The following is a 13,049-nucleotide window of genomic DNA, read 5'->3' as shown; positions in this document are numbered from 1 at the left end:
CCGGGGAGACCTCTGCACGCCACTGCCCATAGCTTATCTTACTAAACCGTCATCATTGCATTTATCTGTAAACGATGTTGCATAATCATCGAGCAGATAGGTATAAGGGTTATCTTGTTCATCACAATGACGCCATTTAAGCAGTGTGACGTAATATGATAAAATATTACAATCATTCAACTTTTAACTGTAAACAAGCATAAATTAAATATTTATAACACCCCCGACAAGTGAAGGTTACAGTAACTAGAAAAGAGCTGATAACTTTCAAACGACCAAACCGATTTTCTTGGATTATAGCTAAGAACACTCTCAATCAAGCCACCTTTCAAACAAAACAAACTAAATTAAAATTGGTTCATCAGTTTAGGAGCTACGATGCCACAGACAGATACACACGTCAAACTTATAACACCCCTCTTTTTGGGTCGGGGGTTAATAAAACAATCAATATAAGTCAACGATTTTATTACAATATTTGCAATTGATATGTTAATAAATAAACATTCAGAATTTACAGATCACTTGAAATAAGTTAACTTAATGATATGTTGTAATAGTAATGGCAATAGATTGCATTGGATATGAAAATCTATAATGAATAAAAAATGAGTTTTTACGCGCCATTTTAACTTTGTGCCAAATATCATGTCAAAAGTACGATTTTAGTCCTTATTTTAAAGGTGAACCTTTGACGTTATTTACAAAATTCATTACCTTAAACATGGTTTATTTAGATGAGGTTCGAAATTATTCCCATTGTAGATACTCATAGCCAGAACTAAGCTTTATTTCTTTGTGGTTTACAAGTGTAAATTAAATAACACCCCCGACAATTGAAGGTTACAGTAACTAGAAAAGAGCTGATTTTCTTGGATTATAGCTAAGAACACTTTCGATCAAGCAACCTTTCAAAAAAAAAACTAAAAGAAAATCGGTTCATTAGTTTAGGAGCTACGAGGACAGATAAACAGATACACACGTCAAACTTATAACACCCCTCTTTTTGGGTCGGGGCTTAAAAAACAAACTTTAAAACAGATCAATACTGTGACAGTACTGAATTTACTTAAGATTACGTCTACATTTTATACAATTTATACCTTGTTACATTGGTACCTTACAGTTAAATACTTTGTGCAGTCTTTTAATTTTTACATTAAATGCGTTATAACTTAGATAGGGAGGTACATCAAACATAGCCATAAACCACTAAACTAAATTATTGATAAGACTAAAACAGTCCCTTTACCTTACAATTTAATTACTTAAATTAATACTAATTGACTAAATTAATAATTAATAATTATAGTAATAATAATTAAATAATAATTATAGTAATAAGTTACATAAATAAAAATAGTCAATATTATGACGAAATATTTCTAGAGTAATTAATTACATATTTTATCAGTTACATCGATTTGTGCAACGATTTTCAGATGAGGGCCTTTAGGGGTAAAGTCCTCATATGAAAATCTAACCTCAAAATTAACAGTTTGTTTCATTTAAATATATCATCTATTGCTGAAAAAATAATATTGTGCCTACATAATCCAAACAAATTACAAAAAAAAGTCCTAGTGTAATTTTTCTTAATATTAACTTGATGATATTAACAATGAGATCGATATAATCTTGTATAATCAAAATGGTATGAACTAAAATTAAATAAATAAATAAACAAGAGACATGAGATCTTGTAGGAGTAGTAATTAAAGTTATTGATATGAATTCATTATAATATAGACTACTAATGATTGTAAATAATTAAAAAATAAATTTAACTTTTTGCAGTAAGTATTCGTAGAACTTAAGTTTTTATGGATACTATATAAATATAATGTGTAAATCAGTCTAAAAGTTTTGTGCATTTAATAAAACTTAAGTACGCTTTACAACTAAAATAGCAAACATTTTAAAGCTCAAATGGAACGCAGCAAACTGGAAGTAATATGGCACGTAACATTTTAGTTTTTTGTAGACCTTTAAATTTGAAAAGGGGGACTCGAGGCCCCTTTTTCACAATCAACAATTTTCATGGTTTTATTCAAGCCGATACGATTTCTTGATATACGTATAAGGTTACGATATGTCTTATTCAATATAGTAAAATTAAAGTATTCCAACATTCAATAGGTTTTTATCACAAAATAATCTCTTTCGATAAAAAATCGTTATGTAAATAAAATTGTAGCAAACATCAAATTATTCTCTAAAATACGTTAGTGATATGATAGTATTGTTTGTGAAAACATACAACAGATATAGAAAATCTAACAATTACAATATAATTACTTGAAAAATATTAGTGTAAAATTAAGTCAACCCGTACATGTTTTTTGATAAGAGAGATTGTGGCCTAGTTATGATAATCATAACAATCAACTGCGATTGTTAAGCAGTGTTGAGCCAAGTCGGTAGCTGGATGGGTGGCCAAGTTCGGAGGTCCAGAATTAGCCTTTTCAATAAGTATCTTCGGCCTAGACTTTCATACAATCAAAACCTCAGTCAAAATGATCTAGATCACATGGTTACCACTACCGTAAGTAGCGCAGGCGTCTTTAAAATTGCTAACATTAAAACCCGAAAAATAATCGTCATGTATAAACCTAACTATATTTTCTATCGGACATAGATATGTATTGTATACTTTCATATCATCTATAGCGTCTAGAACTTTCATCATAACATTCTGTTTATTTTTACAAAAACTTAGTTTATTTGTTACATCCTCGCCGTTGTAAACTACGCGAAAGTAAAAATCTTGAGCAATCGCCCTTCGTTTAGTAAATTTAAACTCGTCTCTCAGATCCCTTTTTCTGTAAACCTCGAAAATCATTCGCGAAGCATACTGTATATTGTAATGTTGATAACTACTTAGACCTAACGCTAAAATTAACGCTTGCAATGTTTTATCGTGCCCAGAATAAATAACTAATTTTGGTTTATTTTCAGATATAATGCGTATCATATTCTGAACTATATTATGTATGAGACCGTAAGCTATTAGTAAACCGCGTCGCCTATTGTGTATATTCTTTATTTCTTGTTTATAACTCCATTCTAAGTACGCGAAAACGGACATGATGTGATCTTTTTTTATACAAAACTCTTCAGTATTCTCTGGTGTAGGTTCCTTGTAATCTTCATCGAAGTCTGTATCCATTCTGGCATCATTTGGAAAGTTAAAATCTTGGTCCAAATTCTTTTTGACTATCACCACGTCATCATACGAGTCAATGTTGTCCATGTATCTCTGTTGGTAGTATAAGAGCTTTTCTCTTTCCATTTGTGCGTCGAAATCTAAAGGCGGTTTCTTGTCATATCTCCCTATAATATCCCTCGCTTTTCTACCAATTTCGTTATTGAAATCTAACTGGTTGATATAATCCAACTCCATATTTAAAGTATCAATGTCTATATCTAAAAGATTTCTTTTCGGGACGGTGTCTATGCGGAATTTCTTTTTCTGTTTGTTAAGCGATAGTTTTTTGGTTTTCTTTGGTTTTTCAGTGCAAGGTAGTGTTGCGTCGTGGCACATGTAAGCTAGTAAAGCGTCCCTGACTACGTCCGCGTCGGTGTATTCCTGAGATTCGAACAATACCTTGGACAGTTTTTTTATCAATTCCTTGACGGCCGGGTGGGATTCTAAGCGGTGTTTTGCTTGTAAACTGATTTTTCTGGAAATAGAAAAATAATCTCAAGTTTATAAAATGAATTTGAGTCATAAAGTTTTAGTAAACGTATTTCCAGGAAAAAATCTGGGAGATGCTCTATGTCTTGGAATGGAAAAAGTGTAATGATTTTATTTTTGATTTTCTAGGATTAAAAGTAGCCCTTATCTGTAACAAAATTTAGTCAAAAGCGGTTATGCAATGGACCGTGAATAGATAATTCGGCGGTTGTCGTTAGTATTTTTAGGCTACCGGATATTGTCTTAGGCTGAGATCTGTAGAGCACACTTTGACTTCGCTCAGACTTAAGACACTGTTGAAACGAGACAGGGCTATACCGCTGGCATAAATCTGTCTCGTTTTAAGTGAAACTTAAGTCTAAGCAAAGGGGGGCCAGGCACTCACTTGGCTAGAGCGTGTTGCGCTTGGCAGGCGCAGTGTCTGAAGCAGAAGGACACGCTGTGCGCTTCCTTGGCGGCGGCGGCCGAGCGCGTGCTGCCCCAGGCCAGCGCTTGTGCCGACTGGAAAGTCCGCCTGTAGCGAGTGCTGTACGCTACACCTCCTAAACACATACATTTCAAGGTCAATCAAGCAAAATCACACTAATCACACCAATATTATAAAGGAGAGTGTGCGCGTGTGCGCGTGTGCGCGTGTGTGTGTGTGTGTGTTTGTTACTCCTTCACGCAAAAACTACTGGTCGGATTGGGCTGAAATTTAGAATGGAGATAGATTATACCTTGGATTAGCACATAGGCTACTTTTTATCCCAGAAAATCAAAGGGTTCCCACGGGAATTTTAAAAAACCTACATCCACGCGAACGAAGTCGCGGGCATCAGTTAGTATATTATATTCTTTCTTGTTTTTTTTTTATTTTCCAATTCTAAGCATTCATATTTCTTTATTTGTCATAAGTACTTCTTTTAAGGATTGCCTCCTAATTTTTTTGATTTCGATTAAGAAACTTTTAATTATTTATTACCTAACTATAAGTTGAAAACTAAAAATGTTACCCATTTCCCGCTTTCCAGTTAGGTCCATATTTTCCATCCCCAATTTATCACCATAGGCTTCCCGAATGATGTTTCCTAAAACAAAAAAACTGTTTTAAAAAATTGAAATATATTTATTGTAAACTTAAAGTAACTACCTACTTCTTTTTTATCTCAGAATGCTCACCAACAGTGGCCATCTGTAATACAACAGTCGGTGTAAGTTGACATTGCGTAGCAGCGGGGCGGGGCAAAGAAGAGAAGTTATGGAATGGCCCCGAGGCAAAGAAGGGATGTTATGGAATGGCCCCGGGGCTGCCACCCACCACGCGCGCCCGTAAGCGCTCGCATTTAACACGAACTCCTTGTAACTGAGAATACTTACCAACAGTGACCATCTGTAATACGCCAGTCGGTGTGAGTTGCCCCAAAGCACAGTGAGTGGCAGCGGCGCGGGGCAAAGAAGGGAAGTTGTGGAATGGCCCCGGGGCCGCCACCCACCACGCGCGCCCGGATGCGCTCGCATTTAGCACAAACTCTTCATAACTATAAAAATACATTACACTAATATTATAAAGGCGAAAGTTTATTGTGTATGAATATGTATGTTTGTTAATCCTTCACGCAAAACTACTCGACGGATTTGACTGAAATTTAGAATGGAGATATATTATACCGTGGATTAGCACATAGGTTACTTTTCATCCCGTAAAAATCCATAGTTCCCGTGCGATTTTGAAAAACCGCAATGCACCTTTTTAATCCTTCACGCCACATCTAATGAACTGATTTGGCTGTGGAGACAGATTTTATACTGGATTAACACCTTTTGATCCCAGAAAATCAAAGAGTTGTAATGGGATTTTAAAAAACTATATCCACGCGAATCCAGTCGCGGGCATCAGCTAGTGAAATTATAATAATGTTCTCCTGGCCAAATTTGTTTTGTATCTTCGACCACATTTATCACCGGTCACAAATTGTATAGTCATGTAATGTCAGAGTCATGGAAGAATCAGCAAGGACGATTTTGATAAAAACTTCGTGCAAAAAAGCGCACTTTGATTTTCATTGTCACTCGTTATTAAATGTGGAACCAACTCTCCTCAGTGGTGTTCCCATTAGATTTCAACATGTGGTGTTGCAAATGTTCATGGGCGGCAGTTAATCACTTAGTATCGGTTGACCTGCCTGCTCACTATTTTTATTTTTAAAAGAATGCAAGAGTAAACCTTTTGAGCATAGGCGAGACAGGCACAGAGTCGCAAGGGAGCTTATCGCCTCCTCTAAGATGAGTCAAAGGGCCGCGATCGCCATGCCTTGTCACCACTAACACTCCTTGCAACAGCCAAGTGTCGGAATCCACAGCAGCTGGACATTAGAACATAATTTGTTACACATTAATTGTACAAAAGAAATCAAACATTTAATATGCATTTGGTGTTCATTTTTGTTCATTTTTAGGGTTCCATACCCCAAAGGTGACTTCGTCTGTTCATCCGTCTGTCTGTCAATGGGCTGTATCTCGTGAGCCATAGTAGGTAGAGACTTGAAATTATCATAGGATGTGTGAGATAGGCATCCTGCCGCTTTAACAACAAACACTAAAAATTTTAAAATTGACTCCATAAAAATAACTGAAACGCGTTATTTCTTGGATGCTGGTGCGGAATCCATCCTGTGCAAGTCCGACTCGCATTTGACCATTTTTTTGTTATCTTCAGGAACAGGAAATCCGTCCTCAGCTAAACAGCCCACTTGTTCTATTTAAACACATTATAATTTAATAAATAACAGTTCAAATTAAGCATGGGGCATTTAGATCAGCCGAACATTATGCCAGAGAAAATTCTGAAATGGGTTGGATAGTAATAATCTGCTTGTAGTAGATGCATTTGACAATTCAAAAGTACTTGTCTTATTTGAATAAAAATATTTAGCGTGGGCGTATGTGTGTGTGTTACTATTATGTAACTTTCAGTAACAACCAACCACAATTACCTTCTGATCCTCGGACAATGCTGTCAGGAGGGTTGCATGCTCGTAGGAACAGCTTTCTATACTTGGAGTCAGTTTTAGAGACATATTCGTGCTGAGTTACCTTTAGTGCTACTGTATCTTCCTCTACTGACATGTACTTGTATACAACTGTGAAAAAGGCAGTTATTTTACACAAGAAACAATAATCTTATTTTGCTAATCTGCTAAGTAATGTTACATAATGTTGGTGGTAGTGAGTATTGCTTGCTTGCTTAGGTATTTGATATTTTTTACGAGGCTTGCCTGGTTTAGATAATATATCAATATGCAAAATATGTGACTTACGGACTGACAGACAATGGACAGTATTATCTGGTAAACCTTCCTTGTGTGGGTAAACATTGAGAGGAAACCTGCATGCCTGAGAATCTTTCATTCTTGGCCAGCATTAAACCATTCTCATTCTGAGAGGAAACCCATGCTCAGTACAGTAGGTAGATCATCATGATGGGAGGGAGGAACTTTGTGTTAAGGGAGGAATCTGAGTTTCATTGAGATCTTTAAAAAACGTAAATTCACACTATTGCAGCTAAAGAAAAATAAAGCTGGTGTTCCCTGTGTATCTTCAACAAAGAACACATGCTTCTCAGCTTGTGCTAGGTACAACAATAATGCATTGGGCATGTTCCGAATTTCAGTCCGCTACTTACTAATTTCTTTACTAAAATTATCTTTACTATTAATTACTTAATTAAAAAGATTTTTTAACCTGGTTAAAAAAGATTGTGTGAAGGAGTGCTAAAACTCACAGGAAACAAAGTATTTATGAATACCTATGTATGTATTACTTACCGCTCAACTAGAAACCATATTAAATACAATATTATTTAAACACTTACCAGTTATAAGGAAACAAATCCATACACTCATGCCAAGATAGCAGTAAAATGCTCGATGTTGGAACGAAAACTTCATCATTTCTTAGTTCTCGCTCTTGATCTCACATCACTACTCGCAAGAAATCATATTTTTCTAGCATTATTAGCACTGTTTAGGGATATTATTTTTATTTTACACTTGAATTTAGCCGACTTCCTTTTCAAATTCAAAATTCATTTACAACATCGTTCTTGATTTGCATTTATTGATCAACAAATAAACGTCAGCATTGTGAGCTTGCCGAGCATTCGTCAACTGTCAACTGTCAAACTGTGACGCAGAGTATGTACCTAATCACTACGCTGTGACGATTTACAAAGTACAGCTCTGAGACCATAGACAAAAGTTATTTTTTATCGAAAAGACTAATGGAATAGGCGATCGCTAATCGCAGGTAACTTTGTCTAGCAGTCGAACTCCTACTCTATGAGTCGAACGGCACTTTCGTTAAAGCGATAGCGAATGAAGAAATGGAATCGCTCAGAATCGAATGCCGTTTGTCTAGGCCCTCTGTGCTTTTCGTGTGTTTTTGTGTGTGATTTTCGATTTCGATATGGCAGGCACATGGCAGGCCCAAAACAAAAGCCACTAGGAAAAGCCATGATTCAGCACATCAGCATAGAGTAAAGATGACGATGTGACGATTAGACCCCGTCTTTGCCGGCGCTCGCCGACATACGCACGGCACCCCCTTAGAGCGCTTTCCAGTCAGTTTTTCAACAAAAAAAAAACACCCCAAAAAGGCAGAGCACGCCCGCCAGCTAACACCAACACAGACGAAGTCCTGTGACTATGGTGCAGAGGCACCGGCACCGGGCACAACACTGGCACTGTCAGTGTCATATCAAGTGTCAAACATTCTGCTTTTTAGGGTTCCATATCGATTTTAAAAGAGGAACCCTTATAATGCGACTGTCTGGTTGTCACAGCTGCTTATTTGAATAACTGTCATCGCTATCAATTTAAAAATTAAAAGAACAGTTTACTGCAAAGTGCAAATGAAAGAATTCAAAATACTTATTAAAAAAAAAGCCTACTTCAATATTATGTACATATACAAGAGTTAATTAAAAGTTAATGCTATAGTAACATTTTTTGGAGCCGGTGCCAAGTAGCTGCATGAACCGTCTACTTTTTAGACGACTTCGAAAAGAGGTTCTCAATTCCTCAGAATCTTTTTTTCATACCTATTGTTTGTGACTCCACGTTGGAAAAAAACATACAGTCAAATAGAGAACCTCCTCCTTTTTTTGAAGTCGGTTAAAAATAAAGTATCAGATAACTACTTATTCCTAGCTAAAGGGGAGTCATAATTTTTAGCCGCTATTTTCACCATAGAGTATAGACTACTAAGCTACAAAACCCTTAAGGCTGAGCCTGACTCACCCTTGACTTGACTGTTTTGAAACTTCAAACTTGTCGCAACTTGAATCGAGCAACAGATTTTTTTTCTAGATTTAATTTCAAAATACCATTTGAAAATTGAATTCAAGTGTGTTATTTACCTCAAGACCTCAATTTTCAGAAACAGTGATGGCTCCAACAAAAATTGATCATGGCACAATAATAATACTGGACATCGGCAAGAATGCATCGCTACCAGAAGAAAAGAATGGGCAATCTTTTTTTGAAAAGGCGAAGGAATGCACTGGTCGAATCATAGAACGGAAGATTATCAGCCAAGGCAAGAACTTGGTGGGAATAATTTTGCTAGGAGCTAAGACAACTAACAATAGTTTGGCTGATATGGCACCAGGTACTTGTCGGCATATTGAAATATTAGAAGAGCTGCAGTATCCTACTTGGTCGATGATACGCAAACTTCCTGATAAGGTAATATATATAACTTACTATGTTTATTACATTTTTATCTATCTTATGAGATCTAAGGGTATGGCGAGCTGACGGGCGGCGGCCCGTGTCGCATCTTGGTGATCCCGTCTGAGTGTTAAGATCCAAAACAAATCTCTAAATATTCATAAACATTTTGTAGTTTATACATTGGTCTTGATAATAACAATTATTTAACTTACAGCCTTCAAAATCAAAAGGAAATTGGTTTGATGCACTTCTAGTTGCAGCTGACCATTTAAAAAATGGAGTACCAGCTACAAAAATTGCACAGAAAAAGATAATATTGATGACAAACTTTCAAGCACCTTCTGATATGGAGGATGGTCAAGTAAAACAGGTAACTTAATAAATACATAAAGGATAAACTTTCTTTTTTTTTTAGTCAGCCCTTGACTGGTATTCAATTGGTAGCAAATGACTAAGATGGAAACAGACTTGGAAGTGGTTTTATTAAACCTATAATTATCCCTTATCAGTTTCTATACCAAATGATACTGAAATGCTAAATCACTAGGTGGCACAGCTTTGCCAGTAGGGTGGTAACTAGCCATGGCTGTACCCTCCCACCAGACCCAACCAGAGAATTTAGAAACTAAGAACTACCAAATTGCTAGTGCTGGGAATCAAACCTGGGACTTCCCACTTATGAGACCAGTGTTCTACTGCACCCGGGCTTTTACCTAAAGGGCCAACCTTCACAGCCTATTGGGTGTTTTCCACATGCTACTCCTACAATTGGCTGACCTAACATTTTACAGGTACCTGGGCAGTAAAGAACTGATTTTTGTTGGCTAAGATTTAGCAAGACTTTTATGCTCAAATTCAGCCAGTAACAATATTCATAAAAATTAAAAATCAGTTTTCAAAATTTTGTGGGTTGTTACTCTCAAATAAAAATTATAATATTGTTTGATTTCCTTTTGATAAATTTTCAGGCAATATCAGGATTTCAAGAAGAAGGTTTTGAAGTTGACGTCATTGGACCAGATATTTATTCAGAAGAAAATAGCAACTATGATGTAGAACTGGCAAAACTTTTTGTTGAAGAAACCAAAGGAGCAACGGCTACGTTTGATTACACCATGAGATATTTACTCTTCCACAAGAAAAGGGCTGTTAATGCTATGCCTTGGAATGTAGATCTGAGTATAGGTCCTAACATAAAAATACCTGTTTCAGCTTATATTAGAATTAAAGATGAACCAGTTGTCAAGAAATGGGAAAAAGCAATTAGGAATCCTGTCACTAACGCAGCAAGTTCATCTGAAGGCATTAAGAAAGAAAAGCTCCATATTAACACAGAAGATCAAACAACAGTTGGTTCTGATAATGTGATTAAAGGATATGAATATGGACAGCAAGTAATTCCTTTTTCAGAGTGTGATAAGAGTATGCTTTATGATCCAGGACAGAAGTCTTTAAAAGTGTATGGTTTTACGAAAGCCAGTAATATTACATGGCAAAATTTAAATGGCGATGGATTGGCTTACGTGTTTGGGCGTAAACGTGATAAAAAGGCGCAATATGCATTAAGATGTTTAATTGAATGTCTTTGTGAATTGGAATTGGTAGGCATAGTTAGAAGAGTTTACAATAATGGAAATGCACCTAAAATGTATGCTCTTATGCCTGTAATAGACACAAACAACTTTGTCTGTTTATCTATGGTTGGTATTTGTTATAAGGATGAAATTAAAAACATGGCATTCCCTGTCACAAGTATTAAAAAGTATGCTTGTAATGAAGAGCAGGTTGATTGCTTTAAGGAACTGATAAAATCTATGGATTTAACAAGAGCATATGAGGAATCTGAGTTTGATGACACTGAAGCTTTTCCAATAGCTAAAATGGTTAGCCCATCTGCTCAATATATTTTAGATTGCATTGCTTACCGAGCCATGAATCCAGGGAAACCCTTGCCTCAACCAAGGGATGATATTGTCATGTTATTTAAAATACCACCATTAATAGAGAAGAGATCCAGAGAAATTGCAGAAAAACTGAAGAAATTATTTGTTTTAAATAAAGTGGAAATCAAAAAGAGAGATAAAAAGAAAAATCAAGCTATGGATGTTGACGATTATCAACAGAACCAACCATCCACATCCAATGATGTCACAATGGATGACTTACCCAAAATTGAACTTAAGATGTTCAAGAAACCTGATAATGTACAAAGGATAGGCACTGTGAATCCAATAAATGACTTTGATACACTCAAAAAGGGGGGTAAGATATTGACCGATCTGGCAACACAGATGACCGAAGCTATTGAAAGTATGGTATATGGCAACATAGATGGAAATTTCAGTAAAGCCCTAGATGCAATGATGCATTTTAGGAATGAGTGTCTCACAAATGACCCCAAGCTATACAACAATTGGCTCAAAATCTTCCTAATGGAACTCACTGATCGCAAACGAAGCAATGTCATTGATATGATCAAGGAAAAGAAATTAAACTATATTCTGCAAAGTGAGAACAGTTTAAGTACTATTCAGTCAAATACATGTGATGACAGTCAGTTGTATGAAAATGATACAGTGCCTACACTAACTGAAGTCAGCATAAGTTCAGAAGTCAATGATCTTTTTGATGACATGTAATCTAAAAATATTTTTTAAGCAGTTATAGTTATTATTATTGAAAGTTGAAGGCTTTAAAAAGTATAATGTTAATTATTTGTAATGAAAATGTATGATACAATAAAAATTATTTTCACTATTTTCTTGTTTTAAATGAAAAACAACAGATTATACCTAATTATTTAATAATTTCATAGTAATAATGGTCTAATCTCAAATTTGCACACAGTAAATTCTTTTTTGTAATATTATAATACCTTACAACTAAAAAAATTGTGTGAGCGATCATTGGACGCCACTTGGTGAAATTTTGTTTTGCGAATGTAAAATCTCGAGGAACTCTTGCAAGGAAAGTTCCTCTTGGCAGTCTGTGTCGAGGTCATGTTCGAGCTGGGCTTCCATGGAGTTGGCATCCGGGCTGAGGACGATGTTTTCGTCGAGTACGACATGGTTCAGCCTGGACTTTAAGCTTTGGAGGATCTCCTCTAACTCTAAGCACTTATTTCGAATTGACGTTCCGAGATCGGACGATGGATCGATGTCTTCTATCGTAGCGTTTTCCGAGAACGAATTCGCTGGGGTCCGAGTACGAGGCGGCTGTATCATATTAAACAAGTTCTCCGGAATGCCGTTACCATTTCGCACGGCATCAGGCGATCGGGATTCTGAGAACTCTGCGAGAATTTCGTCGATTATGTCCTCCGCGTTTTGGCGCGGATCCACAACATCCTCTGGCGTTTCAGCACCACTGTCACCATTAATCATCTTGTTATTAGAATCTAACTTCATGATTGCACTTTACTTTTGTATTATTATTGATTAGAAACAAAATAATAAATAAGCAAAGAGGACTCTTTGATCTCCTGTGTTGTTGTTGGTTGTTGTCAAGTCAATGATTGATGGGTTCAATGTTGCCAACTTGCCAACAATATATTAATTCTCTAGATGTCTATGCCCATTATTGGCTAGAAACGGGTAACATTGGATACTCATATAAGTACATAATATGGACCCGATGGA

General features: G+C 36.1%; 3 protein-coding genes across 3 annotated transcripts; 1 reads left to right on the top strand and 2 right to left on the bottom strand.

Moving 5' to 3' along the window:
* Window positions 1-1,422: 1,422 nt before the first annotated feature.
* LOC123873519 (2-phosphoxylose phosphatase 1) lies at window positions 1,423-7,834 on the bottom strand. Its single transcript, XM_045918376.1, has 7 exons — window positions 7,551-7,834; window positions 6,673-6,819; window positions 5,904-6,042; window positions 5,057-5,217; window positions 4,693-4,767; window positions 4,083-4,239; window positions 1,423-3,683 (listed from the first exon to the last, which is right to left on the bottom strand). Exons 1-7 carry the CDS (start codon window positions 7,627-7,629, stop codon window positions 2,522-2,524), a joined length of 1,920 nt encoding a protein of 639 aa, XP_045774332.1. The 5' UTR covers window positions 7,630-7,834; the 3' UTR covers window positions 1,423-2,521.
* A 1,148-nt stretch (window positions 7,835-8,982) lies between these two features.
* On the top strand, window positions 8,983-12,168 carry LOC123873518 (X-ray repair cross-complementing protein 5-like). The gene is made up of 3 exons (XM_045918375.1): window positions 8,983-9,423; window positions 9,626-9,781; window positions 10,380-12,168. Exons 1-3 carry the CDS (start codon window positions 9,124-9,126, stop codon window positions 12,048-12,050), a joined length of 2,127 nt encoding a protein of 708 aa, XP_045774331.1. The 5' UTR covers window positions 8,983-9,123; the 3' UTR covers window positions 12,051-12,168.
* A 29-nt stretch (window positions 12,169-12,197) lies between these two features.
* Window positions 12,198-13,042, bottom strand: LOC123873530. Its single transcript, XM_045918393.1, has one exon. It carries the CDS (start codon window positions 12,816-12,818, stop codon window positions 12,315-12,317), a length of 504 nt encoding a protein of 167 aa, XP_045774349.1. The 5' UTR covers window positions 12,819-13,042; the 3' UTR covers window positions 12,198-12,314.
* Between the last annotated feature and the right edge of the window lie 7 nt (window positions 13,043-13,049).

This window comes from Maniola jurtina, chromosome 17, assembly GCF_905333055.1.
Source record: "Maniola jurtina chromosome 17, ilManJurt1.1, whole genome shotgun sequence".
Taxonomy (NCBI): domain Eukaryota; kingdom Metazoa; phylum Arthropoda; class Insecta; order Lepidoptera; family Nymphalidae; genus Maniola; species Maniola jurtina.
Note: the sequence above shows the minus strand (reverse complement) of the source record. Positions and strands in the feature narration are given on the sequence as shown.